Below are 20,086 nucleotides of genomic sequence, written 5' to 3'. Positions count from 1 at the left end.
GGCACTCCAGTTTTCATCACATTCAGTCTGTCTTTGTGGGTCTGCCACATGCTCTGCTCAACTTCTCAGGTACCTTTTGGGGAACTATGGCTCACCAAGTGCCAGGCTCACCTCTTGGGTTTCTTCCTCCAGATTCTGGCCCTTTTTGCTGCCATGGCATCTTGTGCCATTAAGCAGACGATTTTGTTGTGTTTTACTTTGCTCAGCTTTTCTAGCTGTTCTCAGTGGAAATGATGGTTCAAATTACTTCATTTGCTATTAACTGAAATAGAACCCCCAGGGATTTTTAAAAGCCATATGTACTTTGTATACATTGTCATTCGAATGTATGTTATGCCCTGGGCTTGGAAAGGACGTGGAGAAAATTGGAGGGAGTTCACCGAAGAGAGGCAAAATGCTAGTGATAAGAAGTTGATTCTTATGGGCATTCAGTACTCCACTCTGAACAATCTATCCATTGTTGATAGATTGTTCAGACACAAGATCAATAAGGAAACATTGGACTTGAACTACATTTTAGACCAAATGGACCTAAAAGATCTGTAGAACATTCCATCCGACAGCAGAATACACATTCTTCCCAAGTACACATGGAACAGTCCCAGGAAAGATCATATGTTAGGTGACAAAACACGTCTTAGCAAATTTAAGAAGACTGAAATTACATCAAGGATCTTTTCCAGCCACAGTGGTACGAAGCTAGGGAAACTGGAAAGTTCACAAATGTGTCGACAATAAACAGTACACTTCTGAATGATCAGTGGACCAATGAAGAAATTGAAAGGGAAATCAGAAAATATCTTGAGACAAATAAAAATGGAAAAACAGCATTCCAAAACTTACGGCATGCAGTAAAAGCAGTTCTAAGAAGGGATATAGTGATAAATGCCTCCATTAAGAAGAGAGAAAGATCTCAAATGAACAACGTAACTTTATACCTCAAGGAACTAGAAAAAGAACAAACGAAGCCAAAAGTTAGAAGGAGGAGGGAAAAAACATACATCAGAGCAGAAATAAAATAGAGTCTAGAAAAACAATAGAAAAGATCAATAAAACTGAGAGTTGTTTTATTTTTTTTTATTTTTTTTTTAAAGATTTTATTTATTTATTTGATAGAGAGATCACAAGCAGGCAGAGAGGCAGGCAGAGAGAGAGGAGGAAGCAGGCTCCCTGCTGAGCAGAGAGCCCGATGCGGGGCTCGATCCCAGGACTCCGAGATCATGACCTGAGCCGAAGGCAGCGGCTTAACCCACTGAGCCACCCAGGCGCCCCGAGAGTTGTTTTATTGAAAAGATAAAAAAAATTGACAAACCTTTAGTTAGAGTAAGAAAAAAAGAGAGGACTGAGATAAATAAAATCAGAAATGGGAAAGGAGACATTACAAATGATACCACGTAAATACAAAGGGTCATAAGAGACTGCTATGAACAATTATACACTAAAAATTGGATAACTTAGAAAAAAATGGATAAATTTGTAGAAACATGCAACTTACCAAGACTAAATGAAGAAGAAATAGAAAATCTGAATAGACCAGTAACAACAAGATACTGAATCATTAATCAAAAAACTCCCAACAAAGAAAATCCCAGGACTGAATGGCCTCACTGATGAATTCCACCCAACATTTAAAGAATTAATACCTTCTCAAACTCTTTCAAAAAATTGAAGAGGCAGGAATGCTCCTAGACTCATTTTATGAGGCCTGCATTACCCTGATATCAAAGTCCAAGGACACTACAAGAAAAGAAATTTACAAGCCAGTATCCCTGATGAGCATAGATGTAAAAAATCTCAACAAAATATTAACAAACAGAATCCAGTGGCGTATTAAAAGGATCATACACCATGATCAAGTGGGATTGATCCCTCAAATGTAACAGTGGTCCAAATCAATAAATGTGATATACACCACATTAACAAAGTAAAAATTATGTGATCATCTCAACAGATACAGAAAAAGCAAAGCAATTTTTTAGGGGGGAGATAGGGGCAGAGGGAGAGGAGAGATTCTCAAGTAGATTCCCTGCTGAGTGTGGAGCCTGACATGGGTCTTGATCTCAGGAGTCATAAAATTATGATCTGAGCTGAAACCAAGAGTCAGACGCTTAACCTACTGAGCCACCCAGGCACCTCTAAAGATGACATGACCTTATATATAGAAACCCCTAAAGACTCCACCAAAAACTCTTTGAAAACTAATAAACTCGGTAAAGTCAGAGGATATAAAGTCAACATACAAAAACCTGTTGCATTTCCATATATTAACAAAGAACTTTCCAAAACAGATATTAAGCAAACAATCCCACGGCACCTGGGTGGCTCAGTGGGTTAAGCGTCTGCCTTCAGCTCTGGTCATGATCCCAAGGTCCTGGGATTGAACCCTGCGTCAGGCTCCCTGCTCCGAGGGAAGTCTGCTTCTTCCTTTCCCTCTGCCTCCTCCCCTACTGCTCATGCTCTCTCTCTCTCTCTCTCTCTCTCTAATAAATAAAATCTTAAAAAAAAGAAAACAATCCCATTATGATACCATCAAAAACAATCAAATACTTAGGAATAAATGTAGCCAATTAGGTGAAGATTTATACACTGAAAACTAAAAAACACTGATGAAAGAAGTTGAACACATACAAATAAATGGAAAGATATCTGTGTTCATAGATTGGAAGAATTAATATTGTTGAAATTCCCATATTACCTAAAGCAATCTACAGATTCAGTGCATCTCTACCAAAATTCTAATGGTGGGTTTTTTAAAAAGATTTTATTTATTTATTTGAGAGAGAGAAAGAGAGCACCCACAATGGGGGGGAACAGCAGGGAGAGGGAGAGGGAGAGGGAGAAGCAGGCTCACAGAGCAGGGAGCCCAATGTGGGGCTCCAGCCCAGGGCCCTGGGATCATGACCTGTACTGAAGGCAGACACTTAATGACTGAGCCACCCAGGTGCCCCTAATGATTTTTTTTTAATTAAAATAAAAACAAAATCATAAAATTTGTATGGAACCACAAAATACCCTAAATAGCTAAAGTACCATGGAGCAAAAAGAACAGAGCTGGAGGCATCACACTTCCTGATTTCAAATTATATTACAAAGGCATAGTAGTCAAAATAGTACAGTATTAGCATTAAAACAGATACACAGACCTGTGGAACAGAAAACGGAGCCCAAAAATATACCCTCACATATTCAATCAACTAATCTTCAGCTAAGGTGCTGAGAATACGTAATAGGGAAAGGACAGTCTCTTTAATAAACAGCTCTGGGGAAACTGGATATCCATTTGCAAAAAAATGAAATTGGAACCCATCTTACACCACTCACAAAAATCAACTCAAAATGGTTTAAAGAACTTAAATGCAAGACCTGAAACCATAGAACTCCTAGAAGAAAACATAGGGGAAAACTCCTGACATTGGTCCTGACAATGAATTTGTGGATTTGATACCAGAAATATAGGCAACAAAAGCAAAATAAACAAATGGGCCTACATCAAACTAAAAAATTTCTGCACAGAAAAGGAAACCATCAGCAACATGGAATGACATCCTGGGGGATGGGAGAAAATATTTGCAAACCATATATTTGATAAGGGATTCATATCCAAATTATATAAGGAACTCCTACAACTCAATAACAAAAGCCCAAAGACCCCAATTAAAAAATAGGCAAAGGACCTGAATAGACATTTTTTCCAAAGAAGACATACACTTGGCCGGCAAATACATGGAAAGTTGTTCAACATCACTAACCATCAGGGAAATGCAAATTGAAACCATAATGAGATCTCACCTCACATCTGTTAGGATGGCTGTTATCAAAATGCCAAAAAGATAACAAGTGTTGGGAGGATGTGGAGAAAAGGAAACCCTTGTATGGTATTGATGGGAGGTAAATTGATGCAGCCACCATGGAAAACAGTGTGGAGTGTCCTCAAAAAAATTAAAAACAGAACTACCATATGATCAGGCAGTCCCACCTATGGGTATATATCCAGAGGAGATAACGTCACTATCTCAGAGGTATCTGCACTCCCATGTTCATAGCAGCATCATTCTCAGTGATGAAGATCTGGAAACAGCCTAAGTGTCCATCAGTGCACGAATGGATAAAGATGATGTGTGTGAGTCCACATATATATAGTGGAACATTGTTCAGCCTTAAGATGAAGAAAATTCGGCCATTTGGGACAACGTGGTGGAACCTGGAGGACATTAGGCTATGAAATAAGCCAGGCACAGAAAGAAAAATACTGCATGATCTTACTTATGGGTGGAATCTAGAAAAATCTAACTCATAGTAATAGAGCAAAGAGTGGTGGTTTCCAGGGGCTGGGGAGTGGAGGAAGTGGAGAGATGTTGGTCAAAGGGAACAAACTTTCAGTTATAAGATGAATAAGTTCTGGAAACTTAATGTACAACATGGTGAGTAGTTAATGATCTATACTAAAAATTTTCTAAGGGGGTAGATGTTAAAGTCTTCACACCAGACGCACAGAAAAGTGGTAAGTATGTGAAGTGATGGATATGTTAATTAGCTTGATTGTGGTAATCGTTTCACAATATATACCTATCTAAACATCTCCTGGTCTTTAATACATGTAGTTTTGTGTGAGTCATACTTCAGTGAAGCCGAGTGGGGCTTTGATTCTTTGATTCTTTGAAGAGCAACAGGAGTGATCTCTAAAGTCTCTGAATGTAAAGCTTAGTGGCTAGGATTTGTGCTTGTTTAGTTTGGAGGAGAGAAACTAGGAACAGAAGCAGACACAGAGTGTCTGAAGAATTCAATGAGGAAGGGGCCCGTGGTTCATTCTATAGCTCCACAGATGACCAAACAAGAAAACGTGGGCTTTGGCTGCATCAAAAGAGGGTTTCCCTGGATGGGAATGAGTCCCACAAGCCAGCAGGAGCAGGTGTGGTACCTCCTTCACTGAATAATCCTGACAATGGAATAGACCAGCTTCCAACGTAAGATGAGAGGCTCAGCACACACACCAGCTCCCTCCTTATTCCAGGAACTCCTTGGAATCGCAGAAGAAATATTTTGGACTACTTGCAAGACCAAAGATAGAATTGTAGCAGAGAAAACCATAGCCCGAGACCAAAGTGAGGCTCAGGCCAGTTTGTCTAGGTGATTTATTGAAGAATGTTTTTAGTAACAGCTCCAACAGGCATTTCCTGTGTCCACAGATCAACCGGTAGCTGTTAATTTTCTCTTCAAGCCATAGCTCTCTAAAGAAAGTAGAAATACTGCTTGGGAACAGCTTGGTAGAGAAACAGATCTTGAGGCCACCAAAGATTTTTCTCCCTGGAGTAACCTCCCCTGCCACCCAATTTTGACATGGTCAGATTCCCCACCTGCTTGAGAAACTAAGTAAAGACATGGGGGGACATGTCAAAGTAATTAATTCCTATATATCTACATGTATGTCTTAAATATATACGTGTGTGTGTGTGTGTGTGTGTGTGTGTGTGTGTGTGTGTAAACTCTCCACCCAACACGGGGCTCTAACTCATGACCCTGAGATCAGGAGATGTCTGTTCTACCAGCTGAGCCAGCCAGGCAGCCCCCCTCATATTTATTTTTTAAATTTTTCTGATAAAAGCCTTAGAGTTGAAAGGCTTTTCCAGTCATGATGTAAGAACAAGCTATTAGAAAAAGAAGCAAGAAAACAAGAAGAAACTCTTGGAAATAAGGTTTCTGAAATGAACCCCAAAATGTAATGGATAGTTTAATTACATGGTGGAGACCAAACTGTCGATCTGGGAGATGAAGCTGAGGAAGAAAAAAATATGTGAGAATTTGAGCACAAAGTCAGAGATGTGCGAGAGAAGAGTTTCGAGATCAAGAGGTCAGAGCCACATGGTCCAGAGTCCTTTAACAGAATCTAAAAGAAGATAGAGATGGTGGAGGAAAAGAAGAACCAAAGAAATAAGGGAAGAAAAAAAAAATCCCTTGGCTAAGGGAAGATTCTTGTCTCCAGAGTGGGGGGGCCGGCTGGTGTGAGTGGCATGAATGGATACATTGGAGCATTCCATAACTAAGGAGGAAAAGCAGGACTCATGAGGCTTCCAAAGAGAAAGACTGGAAGCCTTTAAAGAGAAAGAATCAGATGAGGCATTAGCAAAATTGAATGTTAGAATACCCTCTAGCATTGTCAGAGTTCTAGGTTGAAAAGAAAAAGCCTGAGCCTAGAATTCTACCCCCAAACTGAGTGGGGGGAAGGAAGTAGAGTGGCTTTCAGACATCCAAGAGTTGAGAAAGGTTAGCGCTGTGCAGACTCTTTAAGAAGGGGGAGAAAACCAACAACAACATAAGGTTCAAATAAAACCAAAATCAGATTCAACTAACGGGACAACATTGAAGAAGTAGTGATTGTTTTATAACCCAGAAGTGAATAAGATCAAAATGAAATTAAAAGAAAATCTTGTATTTCGCAAGACACTCAAAATGTTCTCTTCTCACTAACAAAGTTTAAATGACACTGTATTACATTTCCTTTACTGGTGTTCTAACCATGGGGCACCTGGGTGGCTCATTTGGTTAAGTGTCTGACTCTTTCTTTTTTTTTCTTTTTTAGGTGGGCTCCATGCCCAGCACAGGGCCTAAACTCACAACCCTGAAATCAAGACCTGAGCTGAGATGAAGAGTGAGACGCTTAACCGACTGAGCCACTCAGGCACCCCTAGTGTCTGGCTTTTGATCTCAGCTCAGGTCTTGATCTCAGGTGTTGTGAGTTCAAGCCCCACACTGGGCTCCACACTAGGCATGGAGTCTGCTTTAAAAAAAAAAAAGTGTTGTAACCACTCTGCTTGGTTACAGTGAATAATATTTATATAATAATAATATTTCAAATGCTGTTTAGTGGCTTTTAACATTTAGACTCAGTCCATGGACAAAGTATAGAAGATTTGCTTATCAATTATAAAATAGAATGTAAATGTTATATATATATCTGCTGTATAAAATTAATTATAATCAAAATTAGGAAAAACTTGAAGAGGCAGGAGTATAAATGAATTAAATGTACCATCCTTTGTAGGAGAGAGTTTAAAACCTCTGATTAAATTTTTTAAATCAAGAAATAGGAGAAAAAACATTCTAGTGGTGTACACACACACAGGGTGGAACACTACTCAGCTATTAAAAAGAATGAAATCTTGCCATTTGTGACAACATGGGTGGATCTTGAAGTTATCTTGCTAGGTGAAATAAATCAGAGAAAAACAAATGCTACATTGATTTCACTTAAATGTGGAGTCTAAAAAACAAAACAAACAAAAATCCAGATTCATAGATAGAACAGATTGGTGGCTGCCAGAGGGGAAGGAGGTTGGTGGAATGAAATGGGTGAAGGGGGATCAAGAAGTACAAATGTCTTCAGGCGCCTGGGTGGCTCAGTCAGTTAAGTGTCTGCCCTCTGGCTCAAGTCAGAATCCCAGGGTCCTCAGATTGAGGCCTGTGTCGTGCTCCCTGCTCCACAGCAAGTCTGCTTCTCCCTTTCCCTCTGTACTCCCCCTTATGCTCTCTCTCTCTCTCTCAAATAAATAAAATCTTAAAAAAGAAATACAAACTTCCAGTTGCAAAATAAAGTCAAAGGGATATAATGTACAGCATGGGGAATATAGTCAATAATATTGTATTTTGTATGATGACTATGGTGACAGATGGTAACCACATTTATTGAGGTGATAATTTTACAACAGATACAAAGGCCAAATCACCATATTATATACCTGAAATGAAAATAATATTGTATGTCAGTTATACCTCAGTTTAAAAAAAAAAAAAAAAGGTCTTCGGTGAAGTTGTAATGGTAATTACCAGAAAAACTGGTGGGGACAGAGACTTGATATTTCATTTTTGCCCTTCAAAGAATCTGCATATTTAAAAATCTATATGTAAATAGCTTTTTTTCCTCTTTTAAAGAAGTTGTTAGAGGGCCTTTTATATTTGGGGACGTGAGAAGTTGGCTTTGAACTACCCCAGGCAGGAGACTGAAAGGTAGCCTTGGGGTTCCTGTGTGTGTCTCCATTACTCCTTCCACAGTCCAGCCCTGCTGTCAGCTTTGCAGCCAGACTCAAAGTAGCTGACAGGCCAGCAGGGGCCATTCCCAGAAACGTGGTTGGAGGGCAGTGGTCAGATGGGGCTGGTTTGGTTTCTTGAAAAGCTGTAGCAGAGCCCACACCTTGTCCTCCTGGGAGTGACTCTCTCCGAGAAGGATCCCCCAGATCCTGGGGTACAGACGACTAGGATACCTCCTCGCCTTCCTTTGAGTTCTCTCGGCCATTCCTGCTGTGGCCATGGCCGTGGCCATGTGAGTCTCTGCCTTCTCCAGAGTGCTGGGGCTGTGGATACCAGAAACAGCCCAGGCACTGTCATGAGATGACGCGTGCTTCGTGGGGCTCCCCACATGGGCTCACACGTTTGGTGGCACAGATGTCCATTGGACTGACCAACCCGGAGCTCTCGGGACATTCAGCCACGTCTAGAGATACTTTTGTTGTCGTGCCTAGGAGAAGGGTAGTAGTAGGTAGAGGCCAGGGGTGCGGCCTGGTGTTCTACAGGGTGGGACGGCCCCCTAGTGTCCGGGTGGAGAAGCTGATACACTGTCTCCTGTTTCCAAGGCATGAGCTGGTGGTGTGTCCAAAGCTGGAATGCTGATTGAAACCAAAATTCTCATTCAACATAACAAGGAAGTGAGAAGGATGCTTGAATGAACCTCAAATATTCTTATTGCTTGAGAAGCAGGAACTGCCAACCCGAGAGTTACCAGTGAACGCTTCGGGCTGACAGAGGATGGTTTAATCTTTGATTCAGACTATTGTAGATGCCAAGGATTTTCTGAGCGTACTGGTTAAATGGGGCATAGGAGGGTGGGGAGAGGCCTTTTGTGGGTAGAAATCCAGATGATTTTCTCTGGGGGATTTCTAAACACGTTGTGTGGGGTGTGGGTCTTCTTTGCAGACATTTTTTCCTTAATTCTCTTTTTAAAGTTATCTGAAGCCCATCCTCACACACAGCGGCCCCCCACTGACCACCACGCTCCCAGCCTGGTGTGGCCTGCTTGCTCGGTGTCTGACCAGTCCCCAGGTGTACGACGTAAGTACAGCACGTGAAGCGGGTTTTCCTGTTCGCTGCCCCCGGGGAGTGTTTTCTCCAAGAAGAGGAAATCTCTTGCCTCCAGATCCACTGGTTTTGCTTCTCTAAATAAGATGATTAGAAATGGCCAACTTATGTTGATCTGTTTTGCACAGTAACAGAGAAATCTTTTACCTGGGCCATGGGGCCCCATCACGTCACAGCCATGGTGTAGTAGAAAGAGCACTCAATCTGGAATCAGAACAACTAGATTTGAAGCCAAGCCCCGAGGCCATTTAAATATTCTGTGCCTTGGTTTTCCTATCCATAAAGTGGGCCCAGTTGCACAGGCTGGCTGTGAGATTAAAGGCTAAGATACAGAAAAACACTGTGAACCACAAAGTCTTTAGCAGATGTGAGGATTCTTTTTTGTGTATGCTTTATTTACATTGATGTGGTTAGGTCCTTTTCGTTTTCAGATTCAGACTTAGCACAGTACAAAAAGAATATCCACACTGGTGGACATCTGAGCTCTGGGGCTGACTTGTGAGCTCTTCCTGTGGGTTGCTGGGCAGAGAGGTGGGGAGAGCAAGCAGCTCTCCACATAAAAGGACTAGAGGAGAGGGGACAGGCCCTTCTTCCTCTCTACTCTGCCTCCCCAATCAGCTGGTCATGAACACAACCATTCTACCCTAGGAGAGAAGGACTCCTTAAGTTTGTGTAGAACTTTATAGCTCACAAAGGCCAAGTTTATTCTCTTGGCCATACTGTAAGTAAGCTGCTACTACAGGGTTACAGGTCCCAGGATTAGTAATTGGCCCAGCTGAGACCCTAATGCAGGTTTCAGAGAATTTGTAAATAACCTGCAATTGACTTGATTAGCGTTGAGAAAGCAGAATGCAAAGCTCAGATCTGAGAGAGAAGGCCCCTGACCAGGTCGGTTCTAATGGGGTGGGGCAGTGGGCTTGGGAATGATTGTTGGCATTCGGGTGCTACAGAGAGTTGGGAGGCATAGCTGGGTGGTGGGGGGCGCTGGGGTCTGGTATGCTAAGGAGCAGCCTCCTCAGAGATGGAGCAACTTGGTCAAGAAGCAAGAATCCCCCATACTGTCCCTGCTGCTTGGGGCTGGGGTCCCGAGCGGTTCTCAGCTGCACACACAGTGAGGCTTGCTATTGTCGAAAGTGGGAGCATAGAGTCTTTGAAAATTAATTGAGGAAGTCCAAGGCGAGAGAGGGGAAGGGCCCTCTGTGGAGTTTGGAGCCCAGTGAGGGTCTCGGGCAGGGCCGCTCTCGAGTGGCTGTTTGACACACCGTAGTCCTCACCTGTCACCTACAGAGCGTTGGTACTTTTGGTTTCATTGGGGGGTGTTGAAGACATCCCTCATTCACTATTTGCACTTACTCTAAACCACTCAGGTTGGATATCCACCTAGAAAACAGGGTTCTGCCGTTCATGAAGTTGACCGCTGATGGTTTAAAATGGGCATGATCCTGTAGCACAAGTGTTTGCAGGGTTCTTCAACAGCATTCTCATGGCAGCCTGCAGTAGACAGCTGGTTGCGTGGTTATACAGACCTCCAGTTTAACATCTAGAATTCAAGGAAGTGGATTGGTTTCATCATCCACGCATCACGTTCATTAAAGCTCTGATTTGGAAATCCCTGTCCACTGGGTTTTACAATGTCCTTGTTTTGGGTACTCTTTGTCCAGGCTTGTGAGTTCCGTAATGGAATGGGTCAACAGCCAATCTTGCTTTCTCCTGTTGGTGAATCTAAGCACAGCTTCCCCCTGCCAGGGGTCAGCATGGGGCCACACAGGGGCTGGTGTCTGGGGGCAGGCGTGCTTGGCCCGGGCTGTGGTAGGGGGCGAGGCTGCATTTGTGGCATTTCCCTCCGTACTGTTGCTTGGCATTCCTCTCTGTCCTCGAAAGAGTAAAATGCGTGCCAGGAGAGGCTCCCCCTGAAAACGGGGAGCCAAGAGCTTCGGCTGCAGTATTTTGACAGAGATGAATGAAAATATTACTTAGCACTCACAGGCATGGGAGGAATGGAACGTGCTAAAACAGGGAGCGTGAGCTCATTTCTTGTTAGGAAGACTATGGCAGGACAGATGGAGCTTTGGGACTTTCTAAACCCTGATGGCGAGGAGGAATATGGGGAGTTTGGAGTGAGTTTTGGGAGTACGTTCTGCCTGAGTAGAGGATTCTTACTCGGTTGCACATTTGCACTCTGCCTCATTCCGTGAGCATTTGGGGCTGCAAGCAAGAAGAGTCGCATGCTTGCCTGTCAAAGCCGAAGCATTGATTTTAGTGGAGTCATGCTGTGGAGCGTGGAGAAGTCGGAGAAGTTGACATCACTGGGGTGCAATGCGGAAAGCTGGCTTGTGCTTGTCCCCAGCGAGCGCACGCAGACGCTGGGACTGGAGGAGGCAGCCGGCACTCCTGGGGGCGGAATGCATTAACCAGGTGCTCCTCTAGCTCCTGCTGTGGCTTCTGTGCCTCAGGGAAGGGCACCAAGAAGGGTGGGGGAGTGCAGGCTTGCCAGGGAGAATGTGCCCATGGCCTTGGGCAGCGTGACTGGTGGGGGAGCGTCCTGGGGATCCCCACAGGAGTCTGTCAGGGATGCGGGTCCCATGTCCTGCATCCAGGACACCCTGTGGCTGAGACAATGCAGGGGCTCCAGATGCCCTTTGAAGAACAGTTGGGAACTAAGAGAGCGAGAACAGTTTAGCCAAAGCATTCCAGAACTGTGTTTGACAGATGTGCCATGGGGGCAGCAGGGGACCGAAGCGCCCCTCCTTTTGCTGGTGAAACCCATTAGAGGGTGAAGGATTGTGTCTGACCCGGCGCTGCTTCCCGAGCCCTCCCCGTGGGCTGGGAGTTCTGAGAGGCTGCCATTTGTCTCCTGCCCAGTCTGGCGTCCTGATCTGCTCTGCAGCGACAGCAGCTCAGCATCAGCTACCGGCGGGGCCGCTTCCGGACAGACCCATCCTCTCTGGGGGCCCCCGAGCCAGTCTGGAGGCCTCAGAAATCCCACCCCTGCTTCCTATCAGCTGGACCACCTGGGGTTAATTCCATAGGTTCTCTTAGCTCCGGTCTCCTTGGAGACAGGAGTGTTCCTGCCCTTCCCAGGCAGGGAGGGGTAAGGGTCGGAGGAGAGCTCAAGTGGCCTCCCTGGCAGGCCTGAAATACATGCTCAAGAAAATGCTCCTTCCATCTCCACCGCATCCATCAGAGGCCTTCCTGTCAGGGCTGGAAGGGGGTGGGCTGTGGGGAAGGGGTTCTTCTATGGGGACTGGAAGACAATCCTAGTTGGGCTCTGTCTAGGCCCCTCAGTGGCTAAGACAAAGAGTAGTTCAGATGCAAACCAGGTACATTTAGGGTGGTTTGTGTGGGGCGGGAAGCCCCCTCAGAAGACCTGTCCAGAGAAGAGAGGGACCCCCAAACCTCTTTGCACCTTTGCCCAGTGACTTTCGCCCTCCTTTTTTTTGTGGGTTGGGAAGCTGAAGGCCCAGGCTGGCCTCCTTTTTTTCCCTTTTGGCACTAACCCTGAGCTGTCAGGCGTTTAAAAATTGGAAGTGCTTCCTAGGCTTCAAAGCCCTCGTTCGGGGGGCACCTGGGTGGCTCAGTGGGTTAAAGCCTCTGCCTTCAGCTCAGGTCATGATCCCAGGGCCTTGGGATCGAGCCCTGCATTGGGCTCTCTGCTCAGCAGGGAGCCTGCTTCCTCCTCTCTCTCTCCCTGCTTCTCTGCCTACTTGTGATCTCCGTCTGTCAAATAAATAAATAAAATCTTAAAAAAAAAAAGAGTCTGTTTAAAAAAAAAAAAGCCCTGGTTCGGGCAATGGTGCCCTACCTTGAATAGCACTCGACAGTTGGCATCCAGTAGCCACACCAGAGGCTCAAGGCAGGCAAGTTTCACAAGCCCCAGTTTTCAGAAGAGTGGTTGAGGTTGGCTCCAACCCGAGCAGAGATCAGTCTCCCATTTGCTGTTTTCATTCGTTGCACTTTTCAGAACCAAGAGCCGCTGAGAGAGGAAGACTCAGATTTCATCCTGACCGAGGGTGACCTCACCTTGACGTATGGGGACAGCACAGTGACTGCAAATGGCTCCTCGGGCTCCCACACAGCCTCCACGAGCCTCGAGGGCAGTCGGAGAACCAAGAGCAGCTCGGAGGAGGTACTGGACCGAGCCCTGGGAATAGGAGACCAGCCGGTGTCCAGTCGGGGCACGCGCCTAGTGTTCCCCCTGGAAGATAATGCGTGACTGCCCCCCCACCCCCAGCCTGCAGCGATGGGGCAGCCCACCCGTGCGGTGAGGATGGCTGCAAGCCCAGGCTTGTCTGAGCCAGGGCACTGACTCAGTGGAACTAATGCTTCTGTTTTATTGAGGTCTGAAGCTCTCTTAACATTTAAAATTTAACCCAAGATGCAGACAGTGGGGCTTAAGTGTGTCTACATCAAGACAAATGCAGACCCATTCCCACTTTCTCACATAGTAGTGTGCTGTTCCGAGTCAAACAAATAGCATGCTTTAACGGTCCAACTCATTCACCTGCGGAATCCAAGCCAGGCGCGGCAGGTGTGGGGAGGCCTCCCAGGAGAGGCTTTGGGTCCGTACGCAGCAGCGCAAGGTGAGCTGGCTGCAGGAGTAGCCAGGCAGGGTGAGAGCAGGCTGGAAGAACGGTCCCGAAGGAAGGCCACCGAGACCGGACCTCTAAAGGTCATGGGAAGCCAGTGGTCAATGGGACAGAGCTCAGGAGGAAGCAGTCGGTGCGGCAGCCCTAGCGCGGATGGCTGCGGGACTGTGAACTCATGTCAGGCTTCTGTACTTTTTGTGCTACCTGGGTTTCCTGTAGACTGAAGATCGGAACTCTATCCGTGAACATTTCAACATGGGGAAAGAATTGGAATTCCTTCTCTGGAAATCTCCAGAAAGAAGTAGCTACTGAAATGTTGAAAACCAAAGGCAAAATTGTGTTGTACTGTTGGGTTTTTGGAATTAATCCGAGGACAGAAGAAACTGTTTAGAGACTGATGAACGAAAATCAGTCACTTCTTCAGGGCCACCACCGAGGTGTCTACTGTGGGGTTTAGGAATAACACCAAAATGTGTGGGATGCTTCTCTCTGGGGACGAGAGAGCAGCAAGGAGCCTAGGAGGCAATAGGCTAGTCTTCAGAGTTGGGGCAGGGGGAACACACTGCGAGAAAAGTTGACCATAAAAGACAAGATGCTGTTCTAAAGACAGAGTAGAAGTCCAAACTTTGAGCTACTAAATGCATGGGATGTCAGTGGCTGGGTGAAGAATGAGAGGCAAGTCAATGGAAAATTGAGCATCATTCAGTCCAGTGGACACTTAGTCTGCTTTAAGGTTAAGAATCTAGATGTCTTAACACCGAGTGCCATGTAGAGAAGGGTCATCTTCTTGGTATCTGGGGAGGCTTGTACCAGCTTAATGTGTGAGTATGGTTTGAAATCTAAGTGTTTAGTTTGGGTTCTTTGTGGATGAGCTGTTCTGCGTGGTAACTAAAATACTGAAAGAGCTCTTGGAAACCACATTTGAGATTTTCCCTGGGTCTCTATGCTTCAGTGCTGGTCTCTTAGAAAGAAAATCCAGTCTCTTTAAAAAATGCTTTCATAAAATGTGGCCATTTTTCTTATTGTGGCAGACAAAATGGCAGCCCAGTCAAGTACACCCATAATGAAACCAGCCATTTAATCTTCTTAACTCACATTTTTAATGGCTAATATTTAGATAAGACATTAATGCTTTGCTTTTTGAATTGATAATTTGTGCAAAACAGGCAAAAAATTACTAAGTTGAGCCATATGAAGTTGCTGATATTGACCCATTTTTCAAAGTCAGAAGTGGCAGTTTCATATGGTTCGATATAATAGAGTTAAATGATTTTTATTCCCCTCCTTCCTTTCTATGTACCTTACAGTCCATTTTGGTTTTCTCATGCCTCCATGGGCTTAAAAAACGAGCTAAACCATCTAACCCTGTAAGGCTCCAAAGTACCCACGCTAGTGAAGGATTTGAGAAAACCTCTGCGTCAGAGTCAGAGAAACAGGTTTTTTCCAGAGCCCCTGGAGGTCATCTGTGTCGTGGGGTCAGAGTGTTGGAAGCAGCTCCCAGGCTTGGCTTGTGTGCCCAAACCCAGCACAGGTTTTATTCAGTAGTTATCTCAGTAACGACCAGTCATGCCTATAAACTCGGAAGGTGAGGAGGCTTTCCTGTGTGTGTGTTGTTTGTGGAGGTGGAGAGAGAGGCTGGTCCGCTCTTTGGACGGGTCTTTATAAAGCCTTGCTTGCCTCTTACGTTGCTTACTTATTTCATTTTGGAGGGAAGAAGCTACCGGAAAAACCCTGATAAGGTTCTTGAAAAGAGCCAACCAGGTAGAACTCCTTCTCTGTTCATTCAAGTCAAGCCTTTGTTGTCATTCTGGTTTTCCAGGAAGCTTTCAGCAAATCAATAAGAAATTGCCCTCATAAGGAGGGAAGGTAACCAGAGTTCTCCAGCCTAGTTCTAAGTCAATCCATAGATTGTTGTGTTTCCCCCAAAAAAGGTCTTATAGTCTTGACTGCAAACGTTTTATTTGGACCTACTATAAGTAAATGGAGATTTGCCAAGATCAAAATTTTGCTAGGGTTGTAGTTATTTGGTTGGATTTTTTATTCAGTGGATTAGAGTAAGTCAATGACCTGTGGCCCTAATTTTTGTTTGCAAGATGTGGAGAATAATCCTGACCTTATCAGGGGTCCTGGGAAAGGAGCCTGTTCATCAAAATGCTTCCACCTTCTAGAAGCTTTATGCCTATGCCGAGAGGAGAAAAGTGGGTGCCACAAAGCCCCAAAACCATCTAGCTCAAGACCGACTCTCTGCTGCCAGTCTGGCATAAATCAGATTGAAACTGCTGAGTGCATCTGGTTTAACCTCTTATAAACATATTTGTTCTGGGTTGGGGGGGGTGTGACAGTTCCACAGAGCTGGGTGTCCTAGAGCACAGGTTCTCAACCCTGGCTGCACATGCAGAATTATCTGGCTAGTTTTTTTTTCTTTTTTTAAGTATCAGTGCAAGGGCCCTGTGCTCAGAGATTCATAGCCAGCAGGCTTGGAGCAGGGCCTGGCTTCCGTGCTTAGTGTAGATCTTCAGGGGTTCTCCTGGGCAGCCAGGCTTGAGAGCCTTTTAGTCGAGAACTTGCCGCGGCACCTTTTTGGAACCTTGAAGAATGGTCTAGCAGACTGAGTTTCCTCTTGTTGCTAGTCCTCTGGAACAAACCTAGTGTCGATCAATTAATACAGCCCAGACAGGTGCAAAGGGATTTTGTGCACATTGTCTGTGCCGAACTCCTGAATGCACTCCGTGAAGCACAACGCTAAATGTCACCTTTGAACACCTTAGTGCAGGGAAAGGAGTGATGGGGGACTTGAGCGGATGGACTGGGTGGGTGGGGGTGGTTAAAAACCTGTCGTCTTTGCCCCCTTCCGTGGAAAGAAAGGGGTTCGGTCTTCACAGAGTAGCTATCAGGTGTGAAGGCTTTGGAGAAGTCGTCTCTTCAGTATAGCCTGCGATTACTCGGAGTCCCCTTTGCAGTCTAGTCAGCTTGCTTTCTTGTCACACCTGGCTTGTCCCCAGGCCCAAATCCCTGCTGGACTCCTCAGCAGAGGCGTGGGCCCATTTCATGCGCAGAGTGCAGGCCGCGGGGTGGGGGGAAGCTCGGGACGGCCTGGAAGTCACGAGGCCATGGTGTCGGCGGACTCCTGTCCGCGCCGGCAGACAGGGGCTGTGCACTCCAGCGGTGCCTGGTTGTACTCGCTTTGGGGACTAGAGGAGACCTGAGCTTTGTCTCCCGGAGAAGGAAATCTGCCCTTGAAATGAGGCTGCCGTGCAGGAGGAGGGCAGATGGGATCACATGGCCTCTGCCCATCCCTGGCGCAGCCGAACCAGCCCCCACGCCCTGCAGCCCCAAACCCTCACTGCGACATCACATGTCTCATCAGGCAAACAGCAAGGAGCTTTCAGGTTGTGCTGTGCTCTCTAGACCAGAGGACATTTGTCCTCTGTGGTTGGGGGGACAAATGAAGTCTCTTAAAAAAACGCAAGAAACGTTCTCTCAGCTGGCCACGAGCATTTCAGTCGAGGGCGATTTCCTTCCAAAGTAGAGGGGCTGTTTCATGACACACACGTTCACAACCCCCACCCCCAGTTCTCTTGCTCCTCCTCTGTGTCTGCTGGGGAAATCAAGGTCATATTAAGGTGTCAGATACTTTAATATGAACAGAACAGTTTCCAAATGTAGAAACACCACTGATGCCCTGAGGGGAGACGGACTGGCAGACAGGGCTGCTGAGCCGCTCAACAGAGGGGAGACTCAACCCCTCAGGCCCCGAGCTTGGTACCCATCGTGAGTTCTGAGAGGTGTCTCGGCACGCTGCTTTCCCCATCTGTTGTAAGAGGTCATCCGGAATGAGGGCTTCGGGAAAGCCAGCTTGCTGATTCAATAAGTGCGTGACTTCTCACCCGCGAGGGAAATGGGGAACTTGAGTTTCATGCAGGCCTCTTGATGCTGATTCTGTGGATGAGCTCGTGTAGGAGGGAGTCTGTCACTTGCGTTAAAGGGACACTGCTGAGCTCCCGTCCCTTCTGTTGGTCTCTGTTCAAGTGTCAGATGCGGTTCTCTGCTACAGTAGCGCTGAAGGAAATCTAATGGCCAAGAGTTAGAAACAACCCATCCGAATGCTGCTTTCACTCTGGTACCCGGAAGGGCCCTTCCGCCTTTCTAAAACCCAATAAGGACAATATACAGAAAGCTTTGCTAGTCTCTAACTAGGAAAAGCAAGTAGGCTCTTTGACAATCTTTTCAAAACCAAACCTAGGAATCAGCCCCTTTTTCCCAGTTTCAATGCTCCTAAGTAGGGCTTTTATTTTGTTTTTAAGCTAACAAACATGTCTCGCCGCCCATTGTGAGCAGAACTCACAAAAACCAAAGTTTTTGATGTTCGTTGTATTTTTGTAAGGCAGGGTAGAGCCAGGACCCACACGGAACACCCAGGCAGCCAGTTGTCTGCCACATGAGTCTGGGAGAAGAGAAGGCAGACCCCCCTGTCTGGCCAGATTTTGAAAAGCCCTGAAACGCACAGGGAGCCCCTGAGAGAGGCCACCTTCTCTTTAGGACGGCCGCCTTTGAAATAAGGGTTAACGGAATTGCCACAGGTCAGGGTCAGCGGTCGGGGGCCTGTGGATGTGGGAGGAACTCAGACTGAAGGGGCCTTGTACATGGGAAGAGGAACTCGAGCCGTGCTGTTGACCGCGTGGAAAGCGGGTAAGGCCCCAGGGCAACTGGGTGTCTGTCCCACCACTTGGACATCTGGGGGTGGGCTTTGGGGAAGTGGAGGAATGATTTCTGGGTGTGGGGGGTGTTAAGTCTGTGGATTTGGAATTTATCCCTGAAATCACTTGTTCAAAGAGCAACTTCCGAGCAGGAGCCCCTCCGCCTAGGCTGTTTTTTTATTTTTTACATAAACTACATCTGGTCCTTCTCACTTAGGAAGTTTCACTCTGTCCCATAAAATGATTACATGGTAAGGCCACCAAGATTCATTTAATAGGTGAAAAGCAATTTTTAAAAATAGGATAGGATGAATTTAACATGGGATATGACCTTCTGGGGAACTTTTTTATAGAGAGCTTACATATGTAATTGGGGAGAATTTTGTCTTCTGTTTCCATTCACAGTAGCAAACCGGTGGTTTTTATAAAATTAACATTATAGTATGCTATATAAACATGTTATATGAAATAAAAGTATGTTGAACTGTGAAAAAGTAAAGACTTGGAGTTATCGGCAACCTTTATGTGCGCTAAGGAAAACCCGCAGTTAGGCCCCCAAAGTGCTACCCTTCCCTAGCATTTTACTTTGTTTGCCTTTGTATATATGTTTAGATTGATATTGTAAAGCTAGCTATATGTTTTCCTGCCCTTGACTGACATTTAACACATTTTTCTCAAAGCTTTTTTTTTTTTTTTTTTTACAAAACTCAAAATAAAAAGATTAACTGGCTGAGCTAATCTTCTTTTGCATTTTAAAAGTATCGTGTGATCCTTAAGTCTGTTTCTTGGCCTCATGGCGGGGGGGGGGTTCTTTTCTGGGTGGAAGCTATTCCTCTCCAGGTCCCCTAGACCCAGGATTGACAAATTAAGGCTAGCTAGACCCTCTGGATCAAATCGCCCCCCCCGTTTTTGTAAATAAAGTTTTATTGGAATACACTAGGCTCCTTCATTTGCATAATGTCTGTGACAGCTTTCATGCAGAAAGCTGTATGTGACAGGAGTGAGCAGGGATTTGTGCATTAAGCCTGGAGCATTTACTATCTGACTTCCTACAGCAGAGGATTTTGCCAACCCCTGATTCAGGTGCTTGAAAAACTTGAGTTTCAAAATAGGGTCTAAAAATCGCAGCAGCAGACTTCTGAGATGATTTAAATGTGCCTAAAGAAACACTTTAAATCTGGTCTGTGTTGGGACTTCTCCTGGGCTACAACAGTCGTAAACAGACTCTGAGTGTTGGATAACTGCTACGATCCCAGAACTCAATACAGCTTCCTTGATAGTCTTCATGAATTCCTTTGTATGTAGACTAGCTTTTCCCCAAAACAAACAACTGAACTTCATCAAAAAATCTGCATCCTGGCAAAACAAAACAAGTCTTGTCGTTAACATTGACTCCGGAGTCATTTCGTAGTAGAATTACGAAACCACCAGACAGAAAAACTAGCAAGAGAAAATCTCTCAGCTCATGAGGGTTCTCCCACCACAAGGAGAGAAAGTTCTTTTTTAAAAAAGTTTTATTTATTTATTTGACAGAGAGAGAGATAACAAGTAGGCAGAGAGGCAGGCGGGGGGGGGGGGGGGGGGGGGGGAAGCAGGCTCCCCGCTGAGCAGACAGCCCGATGCCAGGACGCTGGGATCATGAACTGAGCCGATGGCAGAGGCTTAATGCACTGAGGC

General features: G+C 45.5%; 1 protein-coding gene across 2 annotated transcripts in view; it reads left to right on the top strand.

The window, feature by feature from the left end:
* Positions 1–14,691, top strand: part of SLC9A7 (solute carrier family 9 member A7) — a 133,664-nt gene extending 118,973 nt beyond the window's left edge. For both annotated transcript variants that reach the window (XM_032842965.1, XM_032842966.1), the window contains 2 exons: positions 8,994–9,099; positions 13,088–14,691. In XM_032842965.1, coding sequence (XP_032698856.1) covers positions 8,994–9,099; positions 13,088–13,339 — 358 coding nt within the window. In that variant the 3' untranslated portion in view covers positions 13,340–14,691. The remainder of the gene's footprint in view (positions 1–8,993; positions 9,100–13,087) is intronic.
* Positions 14,692–20,086: the final 5,395 nt, after the last annotated feature.

The sequence above is a fragment of the Lontra canadensis genome, unplaced genomic scaffold (genome assembly GCF_010015895.1).
Source record: "Lontra canadensis isolate GAN:19392208 unplaced genomic scaffold, GSC_riverotter_1.0 scaffold134, whole genome shotgun sequence".
Lineage (NCBI taxonomy): Eukaryota > Metazoa > Chordata > Mammalia > Carnivora > Mustelidae > Lontra > Lontra canadensis.
This window is presented reverse-complemented; position numbering and strand designations above follow the sequence as displayed.